Here is a 27,468-nt window from a genome sequence, read left to right on the forward strand (position 1 = left end):
CCATTCCCAAAGCTGTGATCACACCGCTCAGGTGGCAGGGTCCCATCCTAAGGCACAAACACCACACTAAAATACACCCTGCCACTCCCAAGAATTCCCTTGTACTTCCCCAAATTCCTCTCAACTAACTGGTCACAGCACAGACCATGTAGCCCAGGCTGAAGGCCCACTAGTAAGAAACAGTCTCTTCTGAGCGTCGTTTGCGCTAGGACCCAGCAAGCAAGCAGTTAAAGAGTCAGAACAAAGCCCCACGATTTCTGCCATTCTGCAAACGTTAGGCTGAGTCCAAAGTGAAATAATTCAGGAGGAATCTTGTATAGCCTAGGACAAAGCGGGAGCCCAGCACGCACGGCGGCGGCGCCCTGCTGGTGTCAGGCTTGTTAGCTGGGGAAGCCCTTTGTGCCCCAGCTGCTTTCAGAACCCCGGGATCCCTCAGCAAGGCACAGCAAATTAGCATCACAAAGGCTTCTGAGGGGCCCTGGGGAAGGGTTAGGAAGTTCAGAGAGCTCACTTTAGCCATCAGCGATCCTGTGTTAGGGAGCCCCCCACTCCACAGCAGCATATGTGCGCTGGTCCCTGCCCGCGTGTGCAAGCATGGGCTTTTTTTTTAAGTTTAAGTTTTTAAGTTTGCAAACAATAGCCAGTTGGGTTTGGCGCCTCTGAGAAGGGTTAGCTTGTGATCTGAGGCCGAAGGCAGCAGATAACAAGCAGAAGACGCCAGCAGCTTCCTGAGGTAACCACTGAGCAAGCCCCAGGCTTCTTCACTGGTGCTGGAAGCAGCTGTGGTAACCCCTGGTGAGGGTGGAGGAGACAGGAAGGTCCCCGGGGCTCATTGGTCAGCTAGTCCAGCTCAACTGGTGAACTCCAGGCCAATGAAAGACCCTGTCTCAAAAAAGGTGGATAGGGGCTGAACTATGGCTCAGAGGTTAACAGCACTTCTACTGGAGCAGGAGGGCCTGGGGCGGGGGAGGGCTGAGATCACCTGGATTTGATTTTCCAGCACCCACTCCACAGCTGGAGCCATGCAACCACCATGCCTGTTACCCCAGTCCTGTAGGAAGTGGGACTCACAAAAATGGCTGGCTTCAGAATCACCAAGAAAGCGACAGAGGAGGGGCACTGGGCACCCCCTTTTGGCCTCCACACACGTGCGAAGAGTGCATGCATCTTAACACATCCATGCCTATACCTCGCACACACACCACACCTGCTTAGACACTTGCACAAAGAAGCAATAAAAGATGCACAGCATTTGTGAGGAACATCTGAGGTGGTCCTTTGGCCTCCACATGCATGTATACCATGTTCGTGCACACTTATATACACAGGGACAAGCACACATGTGCACATGTGCATACAAAAAATTCCAATGGCGGGCTGGAGGGATGGCTCAGTGGTTAAGGCATTTGCCTGCAAAGCAAAAGGTTCCCAGTTGGGCTCTCCAGGACCCACGTAAGCCAGATGCATCTGGAGTTCGTTTGCAGTGGCTGGAGGCCCTGGCATGCCCATTCTCTCTCCCCCCCTTTCTCTCAAATAGATAAATTTTTTAAATTTCCAGTGGCATTTTCCCACTCAGTGAAAGTACTTGAGAAATGGTGCACTTGCAAGGTTTTTCTGTCAACTCATGCGTCCACAATGATGACGAGGCTGGCCAGACCAGGATCTTACCCCAGAAGTGGGCAGACCAAGGCTGTGCTCAGTACCCACATCTGTAGATGGGAGGGCAGTACTTGGCGCTTGCTGAGGGTTAGCTTTCTCCTGTCTCCTGGGCAGGGATGCTTACCCTCAACTGGGTGCTGAGTACCGACTTGGGCTGGAGGGCACTCAGCTCAGCAAGGCACCTCTGGGAGCTCCTTCACACACACAGGTGCAGCCAAGTCACTGCCTCTCCTGCTGTACAGGGAGACTTCCACAAGTGCAGCATCTTTAACTGCAAAGGCAAAACAGCCCAAAACAAGTGCAACCTGAGCCTGAAGGTCATTCCCTCCTTACAGAATGGAATCTGTGGAAGTGGACAAATGTGGCCCCTGACTTTGAGCACCCCTACCCCTCAGGGCTTTTCTCTGAAGGCTCTGGGACCAGAGGGAGGCCGAGCCATGTAGGGGAGGAGGCAGATGAGCATTGAAGAGCATCGAGTGGGCACAGGACCTGGGGAACATTCTCAGGATTCTTCACACCACACTACACAACCAACCCTTCTATGCTGTCAGACGCGGGGACCAGTGAGCTGATGAGATGGCGTCTGAGCTTGGGGGGCCGGAATTTGGCTTGGAGGGAGCGAGAGGGCTTCGTGGTGGGGCAGAAGCCTGGCCTTGGCCCTGGGTAACCTCAGAGCAAGGCTGGCTTCACACAGGCTTCCGAGAGCTCCAAGGACTCAGGGTCAGAAGGGAGGGAGGGGTGGTTATCACTTCACTGGCAGACAGTCCCACCCTCCGGTGAAGCTGGGCTCTGATTCGCAGTACCCATCCATTACAACCCCAAATAAACGCAGGGAGCTTTGCTCTGGTTTCAGTTGGCAGCAAGTGTGCTTGCCCCTTCTGCAATGGCGTGTGTTTATAAAGAAACTGAGACAGCTCTTCTTGATTGTAAGTGGACAGAAGTCTCCTGTTTAGATGACCCACAGAAAGCCCAGTGAGACTAATACAGCCTACAGCAATTGAAGTGAAAACTAGCAGCACACAACAAACTTCACGGAAATGTTTTATCCGACTTAATTCACAATTTAATTTTTCAAAGCAGGTTACTGGATTATCAGTTAAACATTAGTGCTGGAGAATGACATGTTAAATGTACCTACTCTAATAACTTAAAATAAATTCCAGTACTTATGATGATGACAACTACAGATAACCACTTATATTCAATACATTATTGAAGATTCTCTTATCACATTACATAGTGGATGGACATTTTAAATGGTAATACAGACACAGGTCATAGATTTTTAAGTCAGAGACAATATATGCGTATTAAAATTCTGTATATCTTGATAAAGTAAAAATAAAGCTATATAAATTGATCTTTAGACATATTTCTGCAAAATTAGTCACCCTTTCATAATACTCCAACATCTTCATTTAAAGCTTTGTTTACACAATGTCAGAACCATTCTCATCTCCATTCACTCCCCCCCCCCCCCTTGAGACAGGGCCTCAGGCATCCCAGTCTGGCCTCAAACTTGCTACATAGCTGAGGATGGCTTTGAACTTCTGATCCTCTTGCCTCTATCACCTGAGTGTTGGACTACACACAGGTAATCATTATCACCCACACTCAATTTATGTGGTGCTGGGAACTGAACCCAGAGCTCATGAATGCTAGGCAAGTACTCTACCACCTGGGCTACATTCCTAGCCCTGTCTCCTACCCCACCTCCCACGAGTAGATTGCACTCGCCAACTGATGTATCTACTGTTAGTTGCAAATGGGTAACTTCCAGAAGAGATGCAGACTGCAAGAACCTGCAGTAGTACTATGAACAAAGGTGAGTTCAGTATATTACTGCAGAACATGCTCAACTCGCTGGTTCACAGAACCAGGCTGGAGCTTTCAGTAGACACACCTCGCAGGTGCTTGGTGATGGGAGTGACCATGGACAGCTCACTCACACTCCGCAGCTACAGCTGGACACTGTGCCCTGCAAGCCCTAAGTTACCCTGCTCAGCGCTCCTTCTGGCCGGCCACCTGCTCTTCCCACTCTTCCTCAGCCTCCAGCACCAGCACCCCTTGCTGTCCACGCCTTCCCAGGGTGGGTCCTTTGGTTTGCTTGTACTCAGGAATGGATCCTTGGGATTTGGGGACAAGGATGCTTTTGTTCTAGCTAGCATGTGACTGGAGACCAGCCCATGCATGTAGCAATGATATGAAGCTTTGGTGGCCCCAACCCTGCTTGCTGCCCACCTCCGCTGGTCCGAGGAAGGGGTGGTCCTGGCCAGGAGATGCACTTCCTTAGGAGCATGAAGCTCAGTCCAGATGCTACCGTGCTGCTCAGAGCCCCCGTGCAAGTGCAGCCTGCACATCACTCGTCTCAAGTGGGTCTTCAGGGAGCCAGTCTCTCCAGTCAGGGTACTCAGAAACGAGGCTGGTGTGTGGGACGTAAGGAGAGTGTGCATTTTTTGTGCCCACATGTGTGTACACGTTTGTGCTCACACATGTGCATGGTTGAGTGTGCTTGAGGCTGAAGGTAAGAAAACACACAGGCAGCCAGGGCCCTCATGCATGTGACACAGGAGCTGTGCATTCTGATGAGTGTAGTAACTCACAGGTCATCGTTAGACAAAGAATGAGTGAAGTTGGCGTTACCTGCTTTAATGTTAGCTTAAGGCAAGTAAACACCAGCCACCATAAGGTGGAAAACTGTATTAGCTCACATCTGAAAGGGCATTTCACTGGGGTTCTTCTGTCCTTGTGTTTTTACTGTGCCCCTTGTCTATTTCAAATTCTTAGGCACGTTCATTCAATAATGTCTAAGGTATGATTTTAAAAGACAATGTGGCATGTGTCAAGTTCAGTCTTCCCATACAGATTCAAACTATAGGTGGTGAAAAGGCAATGCCTCCCCCCGCCCCAGAACAGGGGGAGTGCCAGACTCGCAGAGAGAATCTTCTATGTTTAAGGCTGAAGGACGGAAATTTAAAACAAAAACAAAACAGAACATACCGATGAAATGCAAAGGACGATGACAAGAAAGCAGAGAATGATCCCACACTCAGCTTGCCCTTCAGTGGATCACGGCCACCGGAAGCACTCAGAAAGAAGAGGCACAGAGAAAATCCGAGAGTTCGGCCATCACACACTGAAACAGGCAACCAAAAACTCCTCCAGAATTTAAAGTGCCAAAGTTTCATAAACTTAAAAAGTGAAAGCTTGAAAAACATACTTTAAAAATCAGAAGACACATCAACAAATGAATAAGAGATATAAACAGCTATGAAAATACTTCAGTGCAAAGGCAGTTTTAAGATTCCTAAAAAAATACTTTACAAATAATTTGTTAACTAAATGTACAGAGAATCTGTCCCCCCTCCCTCCCACAGGTATTATATTGTACCTATTTGGGGTTCTTAAAAAGGGCTGTAAAAACATACACACCACTGTTTGAGGATTAATGTAGACTGGGCACCAAGTGTGGGCTGCCTTGTGCAGAGGGAGGTGACCCCAGTGACACCAAGAGGGGCACAAGGTCTTGGTGCTGCAGAGACAGCCCTTGGCCTCTCTCTGGCTGGTCCCCCATCTTTGGTGTGGTGTTTATGCTCCCCATGAACCTTCCTAAGCTGCCATGCCCGGTAACTCTTGATCATCCCCCAGGTCGAGCAGTTCACAGATGAGACCTGACTAATCAAGTCACAACACTTGTACTTCCCAGGATGTTGGCTCCTATGCCTGCTACACAGGTCTGTCACAACCTCAGGTCTGCTTCAGGACACTGTGCATACAGCACTGCCTTTCCCAGTCTCTGAAAGGCTACCATGTGTGATGAGCAAGTCCCAAACATCACACTGAAATGTCTTAATGAGCCAAGACCTTTAAGGGTCTGTCTGGTGCTCTCCAGGAAGCCCAATACTCAGCAGCAGGAACTTTACAGAAGGTCCTTTTGGGGGTCCCCATCCACCCCAAATAAAACCCTGGATGGAACCTTGGGCCAAACAGAGACCCACAACCACGTGCAGTAGTGGTGGTTGGGGGGGGGGGACGGGACTGAGCAGCAGACTGCTGGGGACTAATGGGCCTACCGCAGCCCCATATAACTTTGGGCATGGACCCACCTCAGGTGAGATAAACACCTGCCCAGGCACCCCAAACTAATAACTTTCATTAGGACCCATGAGAGCAAACCTTTTCCAATAAGGTAAACTGATATCAATCCTGGCATGTGACAGGTAGACATTGCAAGACTCCGGAGAGGCTTGGCTGATAGTATGGCTGTCCACCCATGAAAATATGCTCTTCCACAGGACAGCCAGTAAGGGGAAGGGGACACGGACACCCTCCAAAGTGCCAATGTGCAGGCTCAGCAGCTAATTAGTGCACAGACATGACCTGTTAGGTTAACATTCAGCACAGCCAAGATGCAGGCCTAGGGGCGGACACACCATTCAGTGTCTGATGTGGTCACTTCCATGACAAGATGTGTAGATGGCCTCCACAGGAACAGTAAGACACCATGTGTGCAGTGCCCATGAGCAGCACAGCCACTGGACATACGCGAATGCAGACCAATGGGAGGGCTTTCTTTTTCAAGTAACAGCAGAGTATGACAATGACAGGTGGGTGGAGACAGGCCTGCAGGGCCAGCCTTACAGCCGTGATGCACATGATGAGGCCAAGCATCGCGCCCTTTCCCACAGCCTTGCTCGACGCACAGTCCAGGCTGCAGTGTGCCGTGCCAGGACGCACAGTCTATGACTCCATCCTCACCTCCTTGAGGACGAGGGGTGCGGCAGGCACAGGCACTGAGAGTGGCTCTCAGAGGCGGGACGGAGCTGGTTGCCCATCATGTGGTGTCTCCAGACTGGACCCACAGCCGCTGTGCCTCACACTGGAACCAGGATGGCTGTGGGAAAGACCCGGGTGGGGCAGGAACACAACGTACTCTATGCTCCTCCACCTTGTACACACCACCTTCCCGGGGGGGCGGGGGGAGCAGCATGGGATGACTAAGGGCCCAGAGCCCTCAGTGCCCCAGCTAGGCAGAGACCAGAGGGGTGAATTCTGCAATGCTGCCCCGAAGCTCAGGTCCTGTCAGGAGAACAGAAGACGCAGCATCAGTTGTGAGAACTTCCACGGGAGCCCTTTCTACCTCAGGCCACCACATCACCTGTAGGGACCCATCCAAGGGAGCTGACCCAGACAGGCAGCAAGCCTCGCCATAGCTAGGAACAAACCCCCTGCTTTAGTTCCAACAGGGACCATCCCATATGCCAGGGAAGAACATGGAGGCCAGGAATAAAGTGATGGTTGGTGAACACAGTGAACAACTTCTGTCACCACTGGGACATACAGTGAAAGCTCACCAGCCCCAAACACCCCTGAGAATAAGGTGCTTGTAATTCTCACTCCATGGAAGGGAGGGGAGAAGTGGGGAGGACCCTCATCCAGGCCAGTGTGCCCTGCTCCATAGGGACTGGGGCCACTACCATGCCGATCACACCCAAATCATACCCTCAACTTACTGTTACTTGAGGACAGAACTGGCCTGTGCACTTAAGAAAGCCATCAGGATGCAGGGCACGCATAAAGATCAGTAGGCAGCCAGGCAGGAGGGGACGGGGCTGCATAGCTCACATCTGTTCCCATGGGAAGTGATCTCCAGGTGACACTGCTTTATCTAAGCACTACTGGATGGTGAATACTTGGTGCCTGTGAGGCTGGGTCAGAAACACTGCCAGTGTGGGAAGTCTTAGAGCCCAGGCTGAGGACACAGCTGTGTTCTCGGTTAACGATGATAGGTGCAGTTGGACAGAAAATGGGCTCATGTCTGGTACACCTGTGTGAGACTCCATCTCTGATGTCAAGGCAAGGTCATTCCCTGTGGCTTTTAAGTGAAGCTGTTTCCTGTCTGGCAGTGCTACATGTGTGTCATGGCACTGGCCATGTGTATGCATAAACACACTATGTGGTCAGCTCACAATCAAGTGTCTCACTTACCTGGAATAGCAGGTGTGTGGTGTATGTACAAAGGATATATTCTGTTTTCATCATGAACCGCTGTTATCAATAAAGGCACAACACAGCAAAACTTTGGAGGAAAAACGGACAGTCTGAAAGAGTCACAGCACACAGGCCGAGTGCCCAGCGGGCAGCGGCTGGATGGTTACCTAGCGTTGGGTTAATCGCGCCTTGGCTGTGGTAAGAGGTCCTTCAGCAGTGGCCTGTCGTTGCGTAGTGTGGCATCAACTGGTGCTTGGTGCTGAGAGCTCTTCTGCAAGGGCGAGGAAAGACACTGAGCTGCCGCGGCCACTGCCGCTGCCATGGTAGGAGGCGGTCAGCACTGGCACCGGCTGCTGGGAGCCTATGGCCACTTCCACTGGCCTTAGGCCATTCCCACTGTCCAGTAGGGCAGCCAACCAGCCTACAGGACCTGTGTGGTAGGAGACAGCTCCCAAGGCTGCCCATCCACAAGGGTGCACAGAGCCTCTGCTGAGGAGGCAGACATCTCTGAACAGGGTTTATATGAAGAAACCTGCGCCCAGGAGAGCTGGTCACAGGGTCAAAGGATAGGCTGCAGCACCCGTGGGAGAGGCCCAGCTGCTGCAGGGTGCCCTGACCAGGTCCCTGCTTCGAAGGCTGACAGAACACAGGGCACACGTGTGGAACCCCAAAGCTAGCGCCCTGATGTGCCACCACTTGCACTTCGTTTCCTCTGCAGAGCCGCCAGAGCGCAAGGAGCAATGTCCACACAGCCGGCCCTGCGGACAGGCATAAGCTGGCTGTGTCCTCAAGGCTGCTGGCTTCGGGCCCAGCCAGGGATTTCCAGTCCCATTCGTCCAGCACCTCAGCAGCAAGGCACGGGGCAGCTTTCAGTGCTGAAGGAGCACAGAGTTGGACGGCAGAAGAGCAGGTGAAACTGGCAAGGGTCCAGTGAGGAGAACGAGCCAGAGGGTGGAGTTGCCACCCTTGTAGGCTGCTGCAAGGGCGCAGATGTGGAGACGAGGTGAGCACACAGTGTTATATATACAAGCTAGATATATAACACGCCCAGTGTCTGTGACGCTTGTCTTTTAAGAAGGAATGACTTGAAATAAAACCCAGCTGCTTGCAGAAAATCTGCCCACCTGAGGGCTCATATGTTTATTCCTCCAAAGTTTTACAGAACCGCATGGCTGTCCAGCAACAGCATGTCCGTGTCCGTGTCCATGTGTGCCTGGCTGCGCAGGATCTCTGCACAGGTGTGGCCTGCGGTGCCTGGCCCAGGAACCAAGAGTGCTACCTGCCCAGCAGCTAGAGCCGAGCTTCTGCAGACACTGGAAGCAGCTCAGTGTGAGGGAGCTGCTTCGGTGGGGGCAGGTACAATTGTAACTTGAGCTGACACATTTAATGTTTTGTAAGCACCTTATGACGTTTTAGTGTTCCTAATGATTTCCTCCAAAACGTTTTTAAGAATGTAAATAGTAAGCTGACACAACAATGTATCTTAATAAATTCTGATGACAATACATTGGAAACATTTTGCCATTATTTGGCCTTAAATGTACCACTGTTTTTTAAAACAAAAAGGGTTAAAGATGGAAGATGAATGGCTATTAAAAGATAGCCCCTTCTCTGTTTTGGACGTTTCCTGTCAGACCAGCTGTGGTTTTGAGACAGGCAACCGACAGGTGTCCTCCGTGTCACTCACTTGGGCACAAGAACAATTAATCAAGCTGTCACAGTGTCAGTTGGCTTCCTGACACCCTGGCTGAGAGGCAGGCGCTGGTGTGCACAGCTGCCCTAGGAAAAGGCTTGGTATGTGACTCTGCACAGCCACAACGTTTGGTCAAAGCACATCAGAGGACTTTTCTACAAACTGGTCATTTTTTTAAGAAGTGGAAGCCATCATCAATTTGGCTTGGCTTCATGATGGCTGGGGACCTGAGTAAACCACCCTCTCTTTGTCTTTCTCAGTTTCCCTATGGCTGAGGAAGCTAAGGGGGCGCCAGAGGTGAGTGTGTGGGAAGAGGGTTCACTATCTACCCCACTGGCTATGAGAGCAAGGCTGTGCTAGGGTCACCTTTTTGCTCAAGCTAACACAACTGTATATGGCTGGCTGTGCTGAAGGATGGTGAGAGCTCTGGGCTGACCTGTGGACAGTAAGAGCTGCTGTGTGTCACTGCTGGAGGGAGACAGCCAGTGTGCTTCTCATGGGTTGTGTGCTGCCTCTGTGTTTCTGATATGGTGATTATGACGAGTGACAACAGTAGGCACTGGGTGGCCTCCACACTAGGTTCTCCCCAACATTGTCCTGTGGCTGTCACCCCAACACATGAGCAGGCAGAGGTGGTCACCTGTTGGTCAGAAACTCAGACCGCTGGAGGTCTGGGAAAGCATAAAGACGGTGGGCTGCTCAACAGAAAGGCACTTGTTCCTGGCCTGCAGGCCGCAGTCCGGAGCCCACGCAGAGCGTTTGAACAAGTAGTGGTTATTTAGGCAAAGCGGTGGAGGACAAGGGAGGCAGGAGGAAAGAGAGATAAGAGGTGAGTTGGTTACAGGCAAACACTGCAGCAAACATTAACAGTTCCCTCTCACAGCCTCGGAGACTACAGCAGCAACAGGAACTTCTCCACTACAGGGGGCATGAAAAGAATTCTCCCAGTAGTTCCCACCCACCTCTGCCTGAAGCCACAACCCTCTCGGCGGCACAGAGCTCCCTGCTCAGGTCTACCTGACCAAGCACCTGAGGTCCACCATTAGAAGCGGACAGTGCTCAGAGCACACCCTCTTTAGTGCCAGGCCAGGTTGCTGTGGCTGTGGCTAGGGAACCTGGCACACACCCTGAGCTGTTCCTCTTTGAGGGGGGGGGTCAAAGCCCTAAGCCCAGTGTTGTCATGAACACGTATCCCTAGGTACAGGGTATCACGGACAAGCATGGTCACTGCATACACGGTGTCATAAACATGGGCCTACTAGGCACAGGGTGTACTCATGATCACGTGTGTCCACGGTGTCCATGTTCAGAATGTTAAGAGCATGCATATCCACTGCATCCCTGGGCATGGTGCTGTCAGGAACACGTGTGGTGACGCTGGGACTGAAGAGCCGAAGCTATCAGGCTACACAGAGAACACTCTGAGCGGCTGTTTCTGAGCCCACACAGGTTGGGATGCTAGCTGGGGACAGTGATGGTCCCATGGCAGTGGAGGTGATGAGCACTACCATGGGTCTAGCACCGTTCCCCAGAGTCCTTTTGTCAGGTGCAAGTCACTACTGCTCTCTGTCCTGCTGTAAGCAGATGGGGTCCCATGTTCTAGGACTAGGCTGCTTGGCAATGCAGTGTTGGAAGGCATTAACTTTAGATTGCACATAATGACATGGTGTGGACACGTCCACTCCTCTGGGTACAGGTCCCAGTTCACAACTCTGACAGCAAGGATTTCATCAACTGTGGCAGGAGTCATAAACCAGGGTAAGAAACTGGCCAAACTTTGTGCTGAGTTAGTACACAGTCCCATGAAGGCTTACCAACCAGGGTCCCTGCCCTGCAAGTGGAATTGGTGGGATGGGGTGGCAACAGTACCCAGACAGGGATACCTGGTTCCCACCCTAAACAGGCCCAGCTGGTCCCATTCTAAACTGAAGCTCCCTGCATCTGAGTGGTGGCCAGGCTGGGAGAGACGTTCACTCCTGGCTAGCTCCACGCCACTTTCCCGTCTTCCTCTGCTGATATGGAAGAACAGGCGCCATCCTTTCTACACTGAGGACTGGTATTCCTGGAAGTCACGAGAAGCTGCAGGAAGTGCGGTGCCCATGAAACTGCCTCACTTGAAGATTAGGACTCTGGTGGGGGAAGCTGAAAAATCTTTTTTGCTTTTACTGAACTCCCAGCAACTCTGCCCCAAGCAAGCTAAAACTGAGAAGCCCACACTCTGCCCTGGTGAAAATTCAGCTTGCCAGAGTCCGGGTGTAACTAGGAGTCCTGTCAACACCCGTTTCTTCATGTCAAGGTGAACTCTGAGCGAAACTAACCATCTTGTAGAAAATGATAAAGCCTTGAACACGCTAAGCAAATACTCTGACCACCGAGTACCACTCCAACCCATAACCTAATGATCAGTTCACTTTTTGATGAATTTACAGAAAATATTTCCTGTATTAATCTTTGTTCTATCACTCTTGTTTCAGTTGTTGATCCAAAATCAAATTAAATATTGGCCAACTTAAATTTTACCTAATTTAACTCTTAGAATCACATATCATTGTAGAACTCACTTTGTAACACTCAGTCCCTTTGTGTTCTCTTAGTCACATCTCAATCACAAGATGGAGTAAGGACATGGCCGGGCAGCTTTCATACCTGGGTCCTCTCAGTTGCTGTGGGCCACAGCTGCCTGCACAAGACTTTCTTGAGGACGTCTGGGAGGAGGCTGACAGTGACCAGCAGTGTGATGCCCAGCCAGGCAGGCCCACTGGATAACATGTGTATGAACACATAGTACATCCGCTGATAGCTGAGGAATGGCCTGGGCAGGGAGACAGTGAACCAGTGAGATGAGACCCCTGCCAGGCTGGAAGGGAATCCTATGCCCACAGGTGTACACTGCAAATCATTCCCAGAGACCTCTGTTCTGGTTGGTTTACTTGTATAGCTAATGCTCCCTGGGCACAACCACCCTCGTCTGCCTCCTGGAGTCTTACAAGTGGGACAGGGAGGAGGTACGCAAGACTGTCAACCCAAATGCAACAGGTGAAACTGGGCAGACAGATGTCCCAGATGTCTTCTGCAGTCTGCTTTGGGACCCCCCCCCCCAGGAGACGGAGGGGCAGTGAGGAGTAACGTCACCACTGATTACGGCTTCCACAGTTCTATATTCCACTGTCACCCGTTGACCACCTCTTAGCTGCAGGAACAGGAAAAGCTCAGGGGCAGAGGAAAGCCCCGCCTCTGAGCAGACACTGGCTAGGAAAATCAGACTGCAATGTCGGGAGGTGAAGACGCCTGAAACTGCTGGAAAGGCCTGGGGTAGACAAGGCCTCTGCTATTCACAGGGTGTCCTCAGGAAAGGAGGCTGCAGCAGCTATGTGACCCAGAGACCCAATGTCCCAGGCTCCAGATAAAGCTTCTCCTCTCCCATAGCCTTGATGCCTGTGGAAGCCTCAGACCTGACTCTCTGGCTCAGGGTAGGGTGGCTGGAGGCTTTTCAAAGTGGATCTCTCTGCCTCTGCAGGGCTCCAGGAGCCATGCTATGCATCTGTGGCCATGAAGGTCCCCAGCCTGCTGAGCGGGTAGAGAGGAGCAGGACAGAGGAGACCTGTATCCACGGCTTGAGGGGCACTTCCCAGGGGACTCTCAACGTAGAGGGTGCCATTACGTCGTATTGGGTCTCCTAGCTTGGCCAAGCCCAGTGTGATGCCAGTTCTGCCCAAGGGAAGGGGCAATGTAAATAGGCCACAGTCTGTTGTAGTTGCCTCTGCCTAACACTCTTGGGGCCTGACTCCGTTTTCAGAGCTGTCCCTCCACTCCAGGTTCTTTTCCTGTGTTGCTGCCTCAGCCGAAGGGGACACTCTCTTCCTCAGGAGTTGAGGTGTCATGTAAGGTTGGGCTGCTGTGGCCCTTTGGGATCGTCACTCCAGGGCTATGGACTGAAAGTGTCTTCAAATGTTCACATGAACAAACGAACAAACTTGACCCTCAAAATCCTTATCAATGGCATTTGGAGGTGGGGCGTTGGGATCAGGATCAGAATAGGATGCAAATGGTTTCAAAGGGTGAAGCCCAAGTGGGAGCTCCAGTGGAGCTATGAGAAGACAACAGGCTGTGGGGTGCTTAGGGTGGTAACAGTCACATGGTATTTACCAATCCTTACCAGATAATCCCTCCCCAGAGGAGGGAGAAGACGACATAGAAAAGCAGTGATCCCCAGATGACAAAGTGGTTTATCCAAGTCCAGTAGTGTGTGTCCAAAGCAAGCTACAAGGAAAAGACGTATCAGCAGAGGCCAGAAAATAGCAGAACCTAGCTACTGAGTTGCCTGCACAAAGCTTTCCAAGCCACACCAAGCCAAACCCCACTCTCATAGAGAAAAAAGCTGGGCCGATCTGAGCCTTCTATGATGTCATCTGCAGATCCTCTTGGCCCTGGGGACTCCAAACTTTATTCCCCTATGCTGATTTAAGATGTCTAAGAAAACAACTCCTGAAGTTTGGACCACTTTGTAGGACCCAGTCTGATGGGTTTGGGGACTTACATAATGAAATCTCCATAGAATCTGACTTGACTTTAAGAAGCTGAATTTTCCAAAATATACTAATTTGTTTCCAGGGGTATCCAACCTCCCTCTAACCTTTGTCTTCTCTGGGCCATACTAGACACAAAAATATCGTCTTAAGCCACACATTAACTACTAAACCGTTTTGATTATACTGGGATGGAGCTACCTGTCATTTAAAGAACTTTACTCTGAATCATTTGGTAAAGAAAAGATCATCCCTTCACTTCCATTACGTAATTTTGGGAGTACTGCGACCCAGCACAGGGACCATAACCTCATCATGTGTTCCAAGACTACCTGTGAGTAGGCTGGAGCATGTTCCTGGCAGTGACTCACCTTCAGTGTGACGGTGAACACCATGACAGTGAACACCAGCGTCCCAAAGGTCCAGTTCCCAAACATCTGTGGGGGCAACAGTTGCAGTGAGCTCCTGCTGACATGTACCTCTCCCCCCTCACCTAGGCAGACTACTAGAGCACACCATGTTGTCCCTGTATGTCAACCCTAAGATACAAGGGCTACAGCTTCCTACTAAGCCAAGGAGAGAGAGCTTAGGTGTCCTGACCAGTGCAGTGTCAAGAGGCCAGCTCAGGGCCAGCCACAATGGCTCAGGATACTAGCACTTGCACATGGCAGGAGGGGCCTAATGTCTCAAACCCAGGAGGAGCAGCAGCTTGCAGCTGGAGCTAATACACACAGGACACATAATACACACAGTGCACACACATCTGGACTATTCTCGGTAAAGCGATGTCCCCTGTGCTTTGCCTGTCAGGAGAACAAACTAAGGAAGCTGACTTGAAAGAAATGCCCACAGCTGCAGGGGCACAGTTGCTAGAACACTGCAGGAGACAGCCAGAGGGAAGCACCAGGACACACAGGTGACAGCATCAGGTGGGTGTTCCTGGGAAGGCCTCAAGACAGGTAGGAAGCAGATAGATGGACAGAAGTGAACAAAGACTGTTCCTCTAGAAGCCAGGGCCTTAACACAGGCACTGACGCCAACAACCAAACCCAGGAAGAGAAGAAAACCAAGTGGATCTGGCTCTCCTCTTCCTAGAAGGGATGAGCAGGAGGCAGACATGGGTCACACATCTCTACAGGAATCATCTGCAAGAATGGTTCCCTGAGATCGCTATATGCCACCAGAGATGGCCACTCCCTTTGTTGGGCTCTGTGAACTGTGCCTCTTAGGGAACATTCCAGTACTTCTTTAAAATTGAAGTTCTATTTCACAAAGAATCAAAAAGCTGGGATACCAATGCCTTTCCTTATGGTGAGTTTTTAATCAAAGAAATACATGATAACCACATCTTGAAAGTCATTCAATGAATGCATGGTCTATGAGAATACTTGGTTGGGCACATTCAGTGAAGAACTTAACCTAATTAAACAAAACAAAACAAACACAAAACACTAGTTCCTTTGAGGAAAACATTGATTTCTCTGGGACTCTAACATGTCCTGCTTATTTTATCCTACCATGATAGAAACAGCCTCTTCTTTGGGCTGCAAAGCTTGAAGAAGAAAAGCTTTCAGATCAACACACAACATGCTTCTATAGCCAGGAACACCTGGTCATGCCTGTGGATATTTTTGCCACACCTGGGGTGAGTGTTGCTATAAGCAGTGGGAACAGAGTAGAGATGCTACTAAATATACAAGATGGGACCCCAAGGAAGAGTGATGCGGCCAAATTGCCCAGAGTGGTGACATGAGGAGCTCTGATACACAGTGTTGCTAGTGCTCCCCTGCATAACTCAGCTTGGGGAAAAGAACAGGTTCGAGAGCGAGCAGCCGTTTGCTCATTTAACTGAAAGCTACAAGCTATAGTCTTTGGCCAAATGGGGGCCCACAGTGAGGGAGGAACAGCTTAGCTCCTGCAGGGCACATGGGCCGCCTTAGCAGAAGGGCACCTGCTTCTACCCCAGCCTTTCTATGCCCACCGCTTGGCAGTAAATACAGAACTCGTATACAATTACAGGGCACCGTAATTGGGACGTGTAAGTAACACAGAGTCTAGCATCTCCACATACCAGGACAACAGCCTTTCAGCCACTTGCTCCTTCTCCATTTGTGGGAAAGTGGCTCTCTACCCACTGCTGGGCCTCCTCGGGTTTGATGGATTAGTGCAGAACTGGGGGCCATGTTACAACACTGGCTGACTCCAGTAGGACACACAGTCATCATCATCACTTTTATAGGCAGACAGGGAGCAACTATCTCGAATGAGAAATTGGGAATTGTAGCTAGGAACCCAGGAAATGTGGCCACCTACTTTCCCTGTGACAGATGGCCACAGATGACCTCTGTGCAGTCCTAAATTCCTCATTTGTTTCCAATTGTTACCTATCAATGATTACTTTGTTTTTGCCTTGCTCCCATTATGATTTGGGGCAGGTAAACAGGTCCCAAGGATATCAGCCCCCTATCCTCAATGGGCTGCCAGAAAGACGATCTTTTCACAAAGCCCTATGACACTCCTGCTTCTGATGCCTTTAGGATCTGAAAATATAACCTGATTGACTCACACCTCAGCAATACACCATCACTGATGGACTGACTCACACTTCTGCAATACACTATTACTGATAGACTGACTGGCTCATCCCTCAGTAGTACACCATCACTAATGGACTGACTCACACCTCAGTAATACACCTCCACTGATGAAATGACTTAGACTTCAGTAATTCCCTCCATTGTTAAGACTGACTCACACCTTAATATAACTTCACTAAAGGATTGATTCACACCACCACAACATATCTGTGTAAGTGGCTTAAGTGACTCACACTTCTAGCAATGGACTGGCTGCTTCACACCTTAACCTCACTAATGGATGGAGTTGTATCTCCACAACATAATGACAGTCTGATTGACACACTCTTCCACAATACAACTCCACTAATGGCTTGGCTGACTGACAGCCTCAGCCTAGACATGAGTTTCCACAGGACGGTCCCTCAGCCAGTTGCATTTGTCTGCCTGACATCAGTTTAGTCCAGTCTCCTTGACTCTTGCTCTCATCTGAGGATAAGCATTCTCAGTAGATTTTCTGCTCACTAGAGCTCTGGAACCCAGGTGGAATTAATTTTTATGTGCAGAAATATTCCACAACTTCTGCTTTCCTAAGGCCCTAAGTCTCAACACTTCTCTCCCCCACAAGTCAGCTCCGCACCCGCCTGCCGGCTCCACGCTATGATCATCTACCATTGATGCTCTGTCTTGGCGGTCCTCTAGGTGTCTCCTGACTTCTGTAATAACGGTCCCCACTGGGTGCTCCCATAGGAATATTGCTCAGCAAGTTTAGTGATTATGGCCTTTGAAGAATCAAAGTGAGAAGTAATTATGGCTTTTGATGTCTATGCAGAAAATGCTCTACAAGCACATCTGAAAAAGAGCTACTATTCCATTATTTTCCAGTGGAATGTGATCTATACATGTTCTTATAGAACAATTTACTGCAATCAACAGAGCAAGGTTTCTAAATGGACGCACCTATAAGATGCATCCTGGATCCACAGGGAACACCATGCATTGTGACCTCCAAACTGCAAGCAAGGCCCAAGAGGGTCACCATCCTCAGTCACCCATGCTGAGCCCCGCAGATCTAGCGCCTCCACACTCCCAAACATGCACCAGCTAAACACAGGCCAAAAAGGGGTCCTTCCAGGAAGGACACCAGCCGTCTTCCTTGGCCTCCCCTGGCCTACGGAGTGGTTGTGGTCATCCGAGTGGTTCACTTCTTCCCCATAGACTAGTGACCATGTCCACCCGATGCCACTTGTCACAGGGTGTCAGGGTGGCTGACCTTACATGTCTGCACTGGTTCGTGCTGCCCCCACTGGACACTTTGGGGAGTTCTACAGTGATGATGTCTGTCTGTTACATACTGAGCTTCTGCTGACAGGATGGTGCCCACAGCAGAAAGGCCACCAAAGCCCTTTGCGAGTAGCATGGTGCCATGCAGTTCTGGTGTGGCTCTATCTCCGACTCTTTCTGTTCTCACTTCAAGTCCTAATGGACACCTTGACTAGTAATGGTGGTAGCAGGCATGTGGGTGATAGGTGGGAAATAGCAGAGCCATCAAGAAACATTCTCAGTACTTCATACAGGCCTAAGGAGGCCTAAAGGATCCAGTCTGGGGAGTAGAAGATAACAAATGTTGGAGAAGGCAGGCATCCTGGGATTCCATAAAGGGCAGTAGAGATGCCACTGTACCCATTGGCCAGCAGCAGTGCAGCAAGGCAGGAAACAAATCAGATGGGGTATGAGGAGAGACAGCAAGGGGTCTCTGGAAAGGCCTGAGAAGCAAGCACGCCATCATCTTTGTCAACACATAGCTGCTGAGTCTCCCCTGTGCTCAGTCTCAAAGAGAACCCCTGGAGAAGCACCTATTATCATCTTACGTGCTAAGGTCACGGCCACTACAGGCAGCACGAGACAAGACAGATGCCATGACAGCTGGCACAAGCTGGGATCTGAGCTCTGGCTGTGCATCTCACAATCATCTAGTCTTGCACAAATTTCCTCGCCTGTGTGAACTGCTTCCTCAATATCCCATGCCACCAACCACTAGATGAAGGAAACCGCCAAGACAGGACACACTGTGACAGTAAACTGCACAGCCAAGTGCTGAGAACTGAATGTTTAAGATGTCAATTGGCAAGAAGCTTACGTAAGGCCTGACCTGTGAGGAGATCATGTGAGCACCTCATTTAGGCTCAGTTAAGAATCAAAAGACAGCTCTATTTAACTATATGTATGGCCTGGTGACATGCAAACATTATTTAATTAAAATAGACAAAGACAATAGGTCACAGAAATACTTGGGTCTTTAGAACAGTATAATCAATTTCAGTAAATCTTTTGAGTCAATTTAGTGAAAATGGATTTATGTTATGATGAAAAAAATACCAATATCTTTTAGTCAGTAATAAGGAAACAAAGAAATAAGTGGGTAAACAAAATGTGAGGACATGTGGCCAGACTCTTAGGTTTCAACCCAACAGCTGGAGGAATCAACATGGGAAGACAACATGGGGAGAAGGGAGGTGTTGAGTTAAACATTAAATAAAAGCATTTCTGTTTACAAGCTCCTTGAAGGGAGGCTGGTAAGGAATTTTCTCTGATGCCAGTTGCAGTGTTCATTTGAATAGCCAGCTCAGAACCTGGGACCATGAGTGCAAGTAATGCTAAGCTTGGTGCTTGTGATCTTAGCTTCCCCCAAGTGGCACAGGGATGCCACAAAAGCCAGGTCTCCAGTAGGCCTCAAGTCCCTTTATTTATGGTGAAGGAAGTGCAGACTAGAAAGCCAGTTAACAGCCCTCTTCACTAAGGCCCTGACAGACTCTGGGAGAAGACAGTATATGGGGACAGAAGGCTCTAATGCCAATATAGGGTATGGGAGGCTAACAGCATTTCTACTGACAGGTCACACAGAAGAAGTCACGTTTGAAAATATTTTCAAGAAATATTTTATTTGTAATGCACTCCAAAAACACATAGATAGGACAAACCCACAGTGTCTTACCATGTTTATGTTGGTGGTCATTATCTGAGGGTGGGAAGGGAAGCAAGTGGCAAAAAGAAAAAAAGCAAGATACGAATAAAACAAACCCCAGAAAGTATGCAAACAACCAGAGCTGATGTCAATTAGAAAACTAGAAACCTAACTCACTGCAAGGGAAACATGCTTGTGTACTGTGGGAGAAGTACTAGTGTCACTTAACACTCAGGTTAAAGGGCGACAGCTGGATGAAATAACTGGACCACTAGGGATAAGCTCAGGATGGGATATAAGCTATGCGACAGCCTGGAAAAATCTCAGGAGCAGCCTTTCCTAAGAGCTGGCAGAGGCTCTGCAGAGGGTAGGGCTTGCTGGACTCCTGCTGACATGACATACCCTAATGCAAGTCACTGGAGAGAGCCACACACGTCCGCCTAACAGTGGCCGAGCTGTTCTCACACAATAGCTGTGCAGGGTGGGCTTATTCTTAAGCAATAAGATCAAGTTTAGTACTGACCTGTCCATTGCTGGTCACAGTTGTGTTTTCAAACATGAAATAAGCACCAAAGAAAAATACCAAAGCGTCAAATACGCCGAGGAATGTCCAGTAAATGAACACCCGCCAGCGGAGCAGGGCATTCTTGGCGATGTCTCTGTAGGTGGGGAAAACAGTGATCTGACATTAGCACAAAGCCCACCCTGTCCACCCAGTCACTCAGCAGAGTTTCCCTGTGTCTCTGGATGGTACCATAAAGTATATGACCAATAAACACCAACTCTTCACCAAAAGCTACACATTCCTAAGACCTACCTATGCACCAATGTTCCCTACTGGTTTTTGTTGTTTTCTGCCTCATACTCAACAGTCATGATGATGTTACATCCACAGGGCCTTCTGAAGCACTCTGCCTTCTGAAGCTAACTCACAATATCTGATGCCTACTAATCAATATAGACTGCTCATAGCCCATGTGCCCTCCTAGGCCTGTGGTTAAAATAGTGTGTCTGCTGCGTTGCCTCTGCTCTGTGTCAGAATCAGCATACAGTTCTATTTCCTTAGACTTCAGGTCTCATGAATGGCCGAACATGCTGATGAAGGCTGGGAAGCGTAAGGCGAGGGGGGGCTCTTGCAGAACTGCACAGGGCAAGGCAAATGGTTTGTCTATGAGGTCACGGAAGCTTCTGCAACTACACACAGAAAACACTGCATAGACCTCAACACACATATGCAGGGCAAGAAGCCTGGGCAATGTGAATGACGTGGATGAGGGCACCAGTGTGGACAGACACCCTAGCTGGGCTGCTTCACTGCAGCCTCCAACCTGTGGCTACCTGGAGCAACTGTAAGAGCACAGAATCTCCATGTTATGTCTTACAATGAAAAAGAATACATACAATGAACAGGTCAAATCTGTCTACTAATTCTTGTGGAATTTCTGAAATGGCAGAAAACCAGATTGGCTTAAGAAATGAATTCCCTGGGGTCCGTCCGAGCAGGACCGAGCCCTGCCATGACTCTTTCACAGGCACCAAGCAGCACAGTGAAAAGCATCATAGCCTGACACATGCGTTCAGGATAGCATGAGTCTCCACTATGTGTGAAGTGCTCTCCAGACACCTCATGGCTTTCCGCGTGAACATCTCCTGTTGAAGCAAGCATACCAGCTGGAACCAAACGCTTCTGGTTTTGACAGGAGTCAGTGCTGTTTCCTGTCTCCATGTTGCATGCAAGGGCTGGGTGGGGGAGCACGCACCTGTACAGGGTTGGGTCTCTTTTGAGCACCTCAATGCTCACATGCTGCTCCATGAGACTGTACAAGAGAATTGGCAGGGAGGTGAAACTGATGTTGTAGAGAGTCAGATAGGCGGTGTCGTACAAAGTCTGTGGGAGGAGAGGCAGAGTGAGTGCCTCGCGGGCGCTCGGAGCCTGCGGATGCTCTCGTTAAGTGTGTTCCCTTGTGATTTACAAAGCAGCTCAACCATGTAAAAAATGCACCAAAATTGCATCAAGAGCTGCCTTTCTACAGAGACAGAAAGGGAGATGTCTTCACACACCACAAACTAAACTTACCAGGATTAAAATTATAGCTGGCTCAGCTTGGATCCAACCCACCCACTGAAAACTTGCAAAGAGAACAAAAGATATCACATAGAAGGTTTGCAATTCTGATCACTCCAGCTTTGACTTGGCTGGTCCTGGCTGCTCCAAGCAAAAGCCAGTGGCCACTGTGCATCTGAACAGACAGGGTGGTATAGGTGACAGAAGAGGGTCTGCCCATGAAGGTGCTAACAAATCCTCCTCTTCCCCCAGATCATACCTGCCTGTACACTTCAACGCCTCAGACTCTAAGGAGGACCCAGACATTCATGAGGGCTCAGGCGTTAAATAAACAACTTTCACTGCAGTCAGATAGCCCAACTCAAGATTGTCTGAGCCAGGAGAGGCAGGCCTATTGGCTCTCTCACCCACAGGCATGAGTCTAGGAACATGTTAGCTACAGGACACCCTTAAACAGCATGGTTCAGGGGACTGGCAATTCCTCAGCTCCATCCCTAACTCTTCACCCCCATTGACAGGCCCTGGGGGCAACAGATTGGATGATGGATGGCACCTGGGCCCCACTGCCACTCCATAGAGGGTATGTTGGCATGTTTCCAAAGTGTACTGCCCCCATATGCAACAGCACCCCCACCAGAGAAAGAAAAACAAGGCACCAGCAAGCTTCCAACTTAAAACATCAGACTGACCTGCTGTGAAAACCCGCAGAAAAACTGGTACAAAAACTGAGGGAAAATGAAGCAGACATTCTGAAAAACAAGATGCAACTATTAGCTCAAGGACATTTGGAGAGGTATACGCTTGTCTAGAATTCATAAACTGTTGTCAACATAATCTACTTTACATGCAGGGACTGACTCAGATGTAGCCTACACATCCTACAGAGAACACCATGGAATGAGAATCAGAAATTCTCTTCTGGGGTTGGAGAGATGGCTTAACGATTAAGGCGTTTGCCTGCAAAGCAAAAGGATCCTGGTTTGATTCTCCAGATCCCACATAAGCCAGATGCACATGGTGGTGCATGCATCTGGAGTTTGTTTGCATGGGCTGGATGCCCTGGCACGCCCATTCTCTCTATCTCTCTGTCAAATCAATCAATAAATAAAACATATTTTTAAAAAACTCTCTTTTGTTAATGACAACTGAGATATACATGCAACTGTATTCTGGATGTGGTGAATACAGACAATGTAAGGGAGCTGTGTTATCTTAGAGAGGAGAAGCAGCAATGGAGGTGTGAGCACAGCCAGGAAGAGCTGCCTAGTGGCGGGGAGGGCTGTTTAAAGAGTGAGCAGACAGACGCGCCTCCTCACACATCTTACAGCTGCATCTCCCTTCTCTGTCATTAAGTTCTGGGGACCCCTTGTGGTAACAGGATCACCCTACCTTCTTTTTGTTTGTAACATTTATTTTTATTTTCACCTAATTTAGAGAGAGAGAGAGAGAGAGAGAGAGAGAGAGAGAGAGAGAGAGAGAGAATGGACACGCCAGGACCTCTAGCCACTGCAAACAAACTCCAGATGCATGTGCCACCTTGTTCATCTGGCTTACATGGGCACTGGGGAATTGACCCTGGGTTTTTTTTTTTTTTTTATTCTAGTTTGTGTCTATGTATGCCAGGGTCTCTCTCTTTTTTTTTTTTTTTTTAAATGTTATGGGCTTTGCTATGTGCCCTTTCAAATCCCATTCTTTTTTTTTTAAATTTTATTTATTTATTTATTTGAGAGTGACAGACACAGAAAGACAGATAGAGGGAGAGAGAGAGAATGGGCGCGCCAGGGCTTCCAACCTCTGCAAACGAACTCCAGACACGTGTGCCCCCTTGTGCATCTGGCTAACGTGGGACCTGGGGAACCGAGCCTCGAACCGGGGTCCTTAGGCTTCACAGGCAAGCGCTTAACCGCTAAGCCATCTCTCCAGCCCCCAAGGTCTCTTTTATTAGTTTTATTTATTTATTTGAGAGCCACAGACAGAGAAAGAGGCAGAGAGAGAGAGAGAATGGGCGTGCCAGGGCCCTCCAGCCACAGAAAATGAACTCCAGATGCATGTGCCCTCTTGTGCATCTGGCTAACTTGGGTTCTGAGGAATCGAGCCTCGAACTGGGGTCCTTAGGTTTCACAGGCAAGTGCTTATCCACTAAGTCATCTCTCCAGCCCCTGAACCTGGGTCTTTATGCTTCACAGGTAAGTGCTTTAGCTGCTAAACCCCTCTCTCCAGCCCCACTTTACCTTCTTGATGGTTTTTCTTTTTATACATAAAGGACCCTTGAAACAGTGACTGAAAGTCATGGAATTGTGTGGGTCATGTGCCACTGGAACTATGAGAAGAGCAAAGAAACAGGTCCTACCTTATAAAAGAAGTATTGCACAAGCTCTGATATTCTAATGTAGTAAAAATGCCCATGAACGAGAAGCATCTTCTTTAAGTGCTTAAACTTCGGTATCGCATAGTCACTGTTCCTTGCAGCCTGGCGGCCCTCCTTCCCAATGACCCCTAGAAGCAAGGAGCGAAGGAACACGGGCAAGCTAAGCACAGGACACCACTACCGGGCATACGCATGACTTACAGACAGAGCCCCACTGTCCCTCTGCGTGCTATGACACTGCCTCAGTCTAGCCAAAACAGCGCACCTGGTCAGCAGTGACGGTGGACAGCAGCCCGGAGCAGCAGCAGCTTACCTATGCCCACGTGGGCTTCCAGGATCATGCTGACATCGTTTGCGCCATCACCAACTGCTAATGTGATCGGGTGCTCCTTTGAGAATTTGATCAACTTAACAATCTGGAAAAGAAACAAGTGTAGTTTAGCTTCTGTTTTGTTAGTGATAAACTAGGTAAAACCAGCAAAGGTATGAAGTTAGTGTAGAAAAGGGAAAACTGTTCATGGCTAATTTATAGCTCTTACTTCCTCCATATAGAATAATTATATTGAAAGAAAAAAAGTAAAAACTTGCTAAGATAGATTACAAGGACATGACTTAAAAAAGGCAGATAGACTAAGTTATAGTTATATTCAGGTCTTTAAACAGACTAGGGAAGATCCAACACTGCACTGGAAAAGGCACTGTGATTCGGTGCTATTTGCTACAAAGCAACTATTTTCTTAATAAGCTGTTCCAAATACCATTTTAAGTTTGTCATGTGTAAAAAAGGCAAACCTGGCAACTTAACATGGTGAATACTCCCTAAAAATTTTTCCTTATAATGTCCAAGTCAGTTTCTTCAGAGATTCAGCCTTTCCCCTCCATGTGCCTAAGTATAGTGGTTTAGGTTATAAAACTGAAAAGATGAAAATCGTGAACTGTTTTCTTGTTTCAAGACAAGAAATCGAAGCTGGAGAGAAGATATGGTGGTTAAAAGTACTTGTTTGTCCTAGGTTCACTCCCCAGTGCCTACCTAAAGCTAGATGTACCAAGTGGCACATGAGCCTAGAGTTTATCTGCAGTGGCAGGAGGTCCTGGTGTACTACCCTTCCTCCCTTTCTCTCTCTTAGGTAAATAAGTATTTTTTAAGTCGTTATTTTTTATTTACGAGAGAGAAAGAGAGACAGGGAGAAAGAGGGAAATGAATATGGGTATGCCAGGGTCTCTAGCCATTCCAGACGAACTTCAGACACATGCACCACCATGAGCAACTGGCTTTGTGGGACCTGGGGAACTGAACCTGGACCCTTAAGCTTCAGAGGCAAGTGCCTTAACCACTAAGCTATCTCCCTTATATGAATAATATTTTTTAAAACGACAAGAAACTTAAGTATAAATTCATTTATATACAACTTTTCAAAACCAGTTGAGAGCCAAAAATAATACAGGAAATCCTAAGCTGTCATTCAGGAATAATTGGAGACAGTTTACAGGGAGCCAAACACATAAGAGGGAGTTCCTGAGTCTCACCCTGCCTTCTCTGAGAACTGTCAAGGGACCTGGTTGTACCTTTAGTGCTATTGACAGACTGGAGCAGCACCAACTTTGTGCCTCCCAACACTGGTTCTCAGGCTGTGTACCATGTGTTCTACCTTCCCGGAGGGATCTGCCTGACAAGCCCTGAATTTTCTTCATCAGCAATTCAAGGTCACTTGGCCTCTTGTACCTAAAATATGCTACAATAAAATAAAATCTTGGGCTGGAGAGATGGCTCAGTGGTTAAGACACCTGCCTGCAAAGCCTAACAACCTGGGTTTGATTCCCCAGTACCCACATATAGCCAGATACACAAAATGACACATGCATCTGGAGTTTGATTGAAGTGGCTGGAAGCCCTAGCATACCCATTCTCTCTCTCCTCTGTATCTCTCTGATTACAAATAGATAAATGAATAAAACATCTTTTTTTAAAAGTGGGATCTTGTCTAGTTTATAGACACTGGAAAGACACTGTGTTCAAGTACGCTTTTCACAATGCATTTAACATATTAAAAAAAAAAAGTTTAGCTGAGCGTGGTGGCACACACCTTTATTCCCAGCACTCGGGAGGCACAGGTAGGAGGATCGCCATGAGTTCAAGGCCACCCTGAGACTACATGGTGAATTCCACGTCAGTCTGGACCAGAGTGAGACCCTACCTCGAAAAACCAAAAGCCAAAAACAAACAAACAAACAAAAATACCACACAAAACAAAAACCAATAGGAGTTTAGTTTAGTGTGTTTTCCTACAAGAACAAGAAATGCAAAGACTACCTATAGTCTAAAGACAGAAGAGTGTCCAAATTTGATTGTCAATGGCACACCATAGCTGCTCTGTGAACATGAGCTCCCTTCCCTACACCCTTTTTGTGGATGCTTGTGACAGCTGTACCTGGCAAGGGAAGCCAAGACATCTATAGGACCCCTAAGAAGTATCTAAGGTCCAGGTTTTGAATTTTTACTGTTTTTACCTATTTCTAGAAGGTGGCACCTCTCTACACCATTTAGCAGTTAGAGACTGAGGTCTAAGTGAAGGTTTGCAGCATGCAACACGTCCTTCACATGCTAGGGAGAGTGCAGCACCTGGGCCTTCTGCAAGGGTGCCATGCGGCAGCACAGCACAGCACTGCAATTCCGGCAGATTTCCAGGAAGAGCTCTCTGTAGTTGCTGGAGGAGCTCCCATCTTCTCGAGGCTTCATTATCAGAGACAGCGCAGCTCCATCAATGATCAAGCCATAGTCATGCATATCTGTTGAGAGTCTGTTAGGTCATACAAATGGGAAAGATTACTCAGTCACAGAATCTATGGTTTAGAATACATATATATGTGCATATGGAGCAGGGAGGTGCTATAGATGCTACAAATACAGGGGACGGAGAAGGTAATGTGTTTTGTTTCATCAGTCTGCACAGTATTGGATAGAGCACCTGTGGCCACTATCTATGATTGCATTTTAATGAATCTGTGGCTTCCAGTGAGCTAGTGCCTAAGTTCCAGTACCAAGACACCACTAGAAGGACACCAGGAGGACACCTTTATTCCTGACTCTATGACCACTCTCCATCTATCTGCATGGCTGGAATCACCTAGGCTATCTGTGCTGGTGCTGGAGCTGGGGTTCACAATGAGGTCAGGTACATCAGGCATAGGGAAAGATCTTTGTGCCATTCATAAAGAACATGACTTGCATTTGACTAGAGAGCCAATTTGCTTTGCCTTCATTAACGACAATCTGGAAGGCAGGTAGGCTAACCACTATACCACCGCTGCCTCATTAGTGACAATCTGCATGCAAATGCCTTCAGACGCTGAGCCATCTTTCCAGCCCTCATTCATGACCATCTAAAGAGACTCAAGTAGACAATGACCCTAACATCAGCAAGGACAGGCATTCATCCCTGCATGAATAAATGGCTGAATATTTTTGGAAGAAATAACTCTGGCATACAGCTCATCTCAGACCAATAGTCTGTATTGCTACTACCTCTTGGATTTGGCCACAGTGCTCCAAGGCATCCAGAATGTATTCTGAGGCTTGGGAGCAGGTGAGAATTAGTCCAATAAAATGTCTTTCTGTATCTTCTAC

General features: G+C 48.6%; 1 protein-coding gene across 8 annotated transcripts in view; it reads right to left on the reverse strand.

Moving 5' to 3' along the window:
• Nucleotides 1-2,687: 2,687 nt before the first annotated feature.
• Nucleotides 2,688-27,468, reverse strand: part of Atp11a (ATPase phospholipid transporting 11A) — a 128,697-nt gene continuing 103,916 nt past the window's right edge. The window contains exons 20-31 of one of the 8 annotated variants that reach the window (XM_045146004.1): nucleotides 26,464-26,641; nucleotides 24,157-24,259; nucleotides 23,826-23,971; nucleotides 22,165-22,224; nucleotides 21,171-21,298; nucleotides 19,934-20,069; nucleotides 19,441-19,464; nucleotides 14,241-14,306; nucleotides 13,500-13,603; nucleotides 11,990-12,155; nucleotides 7,648-7,921; nucleotides 6,602-6,738 (exon numbers count right to left, since the gene is read on the reverse strand). In XM_045146004.1, coding sequence (XP_045001939.1) covers nucleotides 7,829-7,921; nucleotides 11,990-12,155; nucleotides 13,500-13,603; nucleotides 14,241-14,306; nucleotides 19,441-19,464; nucleotides 19,934-20,069; nucleotides 21,171-21,298; nucleotides 22,165-22,224; nucleotides 23,826-23,971; nucleotides 24,157-24,259; nucleotides 26,464-26,641 — 1,204 coding nt within the window. In that variant the 3' untranslated portion in view covers nucleotides 6,602-6,738; nucleotides 7,648-7,828. Of the gene's footprint in view, nucleotides 6,739-7,647; nucleotides 7,922-8,755; nucleotides 10,069-11,989; nucleotides 12,156-13,499; nucleotides 13,604-14,240; nucleotides 14,307-19,440; nucleotides 19,465-19,933; nucleotides 20,070-21,170; nucleotides 21,299-22,164; nucleotides 22,225-23,825; nucleotides 23,972-24,156; nucleotides 24,260-26,463; nucleotides 26,642-27,468 lie in introns of those variants that run through there. The other 7 variants (XM_045146008.1, XM_045146005.1, XM_045146002.1 and 4 more) reach the window with 7 other exon arrangements.

This window comes from Jaculus jaculus, chromosome 3 (assembly GCF_020740685.1).
Source record: "Jaculus jaculus isolate mJacJac1 chromosome 3, mJacJac1.mat.Y.cur, whole genome shotgun sequence".
NCBI lineage: Eukaryota > Metazoa > Chordata > Mammalia > Rodentia > Dipodidae > Jaculus > Jaculus jaculus.